Here is a 1,294-nt window from a genome sequence, read left to right on the forward strand (position 1 = left end):
ACACACACACACACACACACACACACACACACACACACACACACACACACACACACACACACACACACACACACACACACACACACACACACACAGAGGATATCTCAAAAAAGTTGAGAATAGGTCTTGAAAAATATAAGTTTTATAGAAAAGTGTTTCAGACAAAAATTGGGTTCAAAAAAATCTATTTTGATCTTATCAGTTTGACCTTGGATGGCATCGCCAAAGTCAGATCAAGATCACATCGATTTTTTTTTAATGCATACCCTATTTTTGATTTCAGAATTTAATAACTGTCAAGAGCTTTTCAAAACACTACAATAAAGTTATTTTTTATAAAGTACTTTTCAAGTTATAAGATTTGAAAATTACAATGACCTTTATTCTAACGAATGTTATTCAGGATAAAGTCCTGAGCTTTTAACCGTCGGGCAAACATCTTGCGTAATGCTAATGCCGGCGGTACTTATTGTAACTTTCAAGCTCTTGATCTGTAACTTTGACCTGACCTTGGCGACGCCACTCAAGGTCAAACTGATAAGATCAATAAATAGATCTTTTTTAAGCCTACAACTTTTATCTGAAGCACTTTTCTGTAAAACTTATTTTTTCTGATATTCAGGTGTCCCTTTTTGAGGACGTAATTAATATGTAATTCAACTTATTGAACATTTGATTGAATCCTGATCAAAACGATCGAACAATGATTGAGCAACGATCTGAACAAACGCGAATGACTAATTTTCTTCAATGAGTATGAATGATGCAAATTCATATTTATTTGCTTGATCTAGAGTAGTCTAGACCCGACTTAAGAAGCATTTATTATTTAACGATCGAGTTTAGCTCAGCATTCATTCGAATTGTTTTTGCTTCGCGCAGAAAATTACTATCAAATGGCTCTGTTTAACTAGAGAATCTGTTTGCTTATTTAATTATAGGTACAATCGGCGGCGACTTTACTACTCGAGAGTAAAATGTTCTACGTTCCTTTCTTATTGAACTCAGCAATTCAAAGATAGTAAATAAATAAAATGACGATGAATGAAGCTGAATACCTATATACATGCTATATATATGTTATAAAAATATATACAGAAAAAGTAAAAGAAGCGAACAAACGGACAAACAACAAACGAACGAAAAAAAAAAAATTCAATGAAAAACAAAGAGAAACGATTCAAGTCGAACAGGGAAAGGCTTTGTTGCGTATGTATAAAAAATAATATTAAAAAGCATATATATATATATATATATATGTGTGTATATATATATATATATATATATATATATA

At 31.7% G+C, this 1,294-nt stretch overlaps 1 protein-coding gene across 1 annotated transcript in view; it reads left to right on the forward strand.

The window, feature by feature from the left end:
- LOC105624571 (hormone receptor 4) overlaps window positions 1-1,154 on the forward strand; it is a 165,569-nt gene extending 164,415 nt beyond the window's left edge. The window contains exon 12 of the mRNA XM_012205929.1: window positions 942-1,154. Within this exon, the coding sequence (XP_012061319.1) occupies window positions 942-1,022 (81 nt within the window). The 3' untranslated portion in view covers window positions 1,023-1,154. The remainder of the gene's footprint in view (window positions 1-941) is intronic.
- The last annotated feature ends 140 nt before the right edge of the window (window positions 1,155-1,294 follow it).

The sequence above is a fragment of the Atta cephalotes genome, assembly GCF_000143395.1.
Source record: "Atta cephalotes unplaced genomic scaffold scaffold00082, whole genome shotgun sequence".
In the NCBI taxonomy this organism is placed as follows: Eukaryota; Metazoa; Arthropoda; class Insecta; order Hymenoptera; family Formicidae; genus Atta; species Atta cephalotes.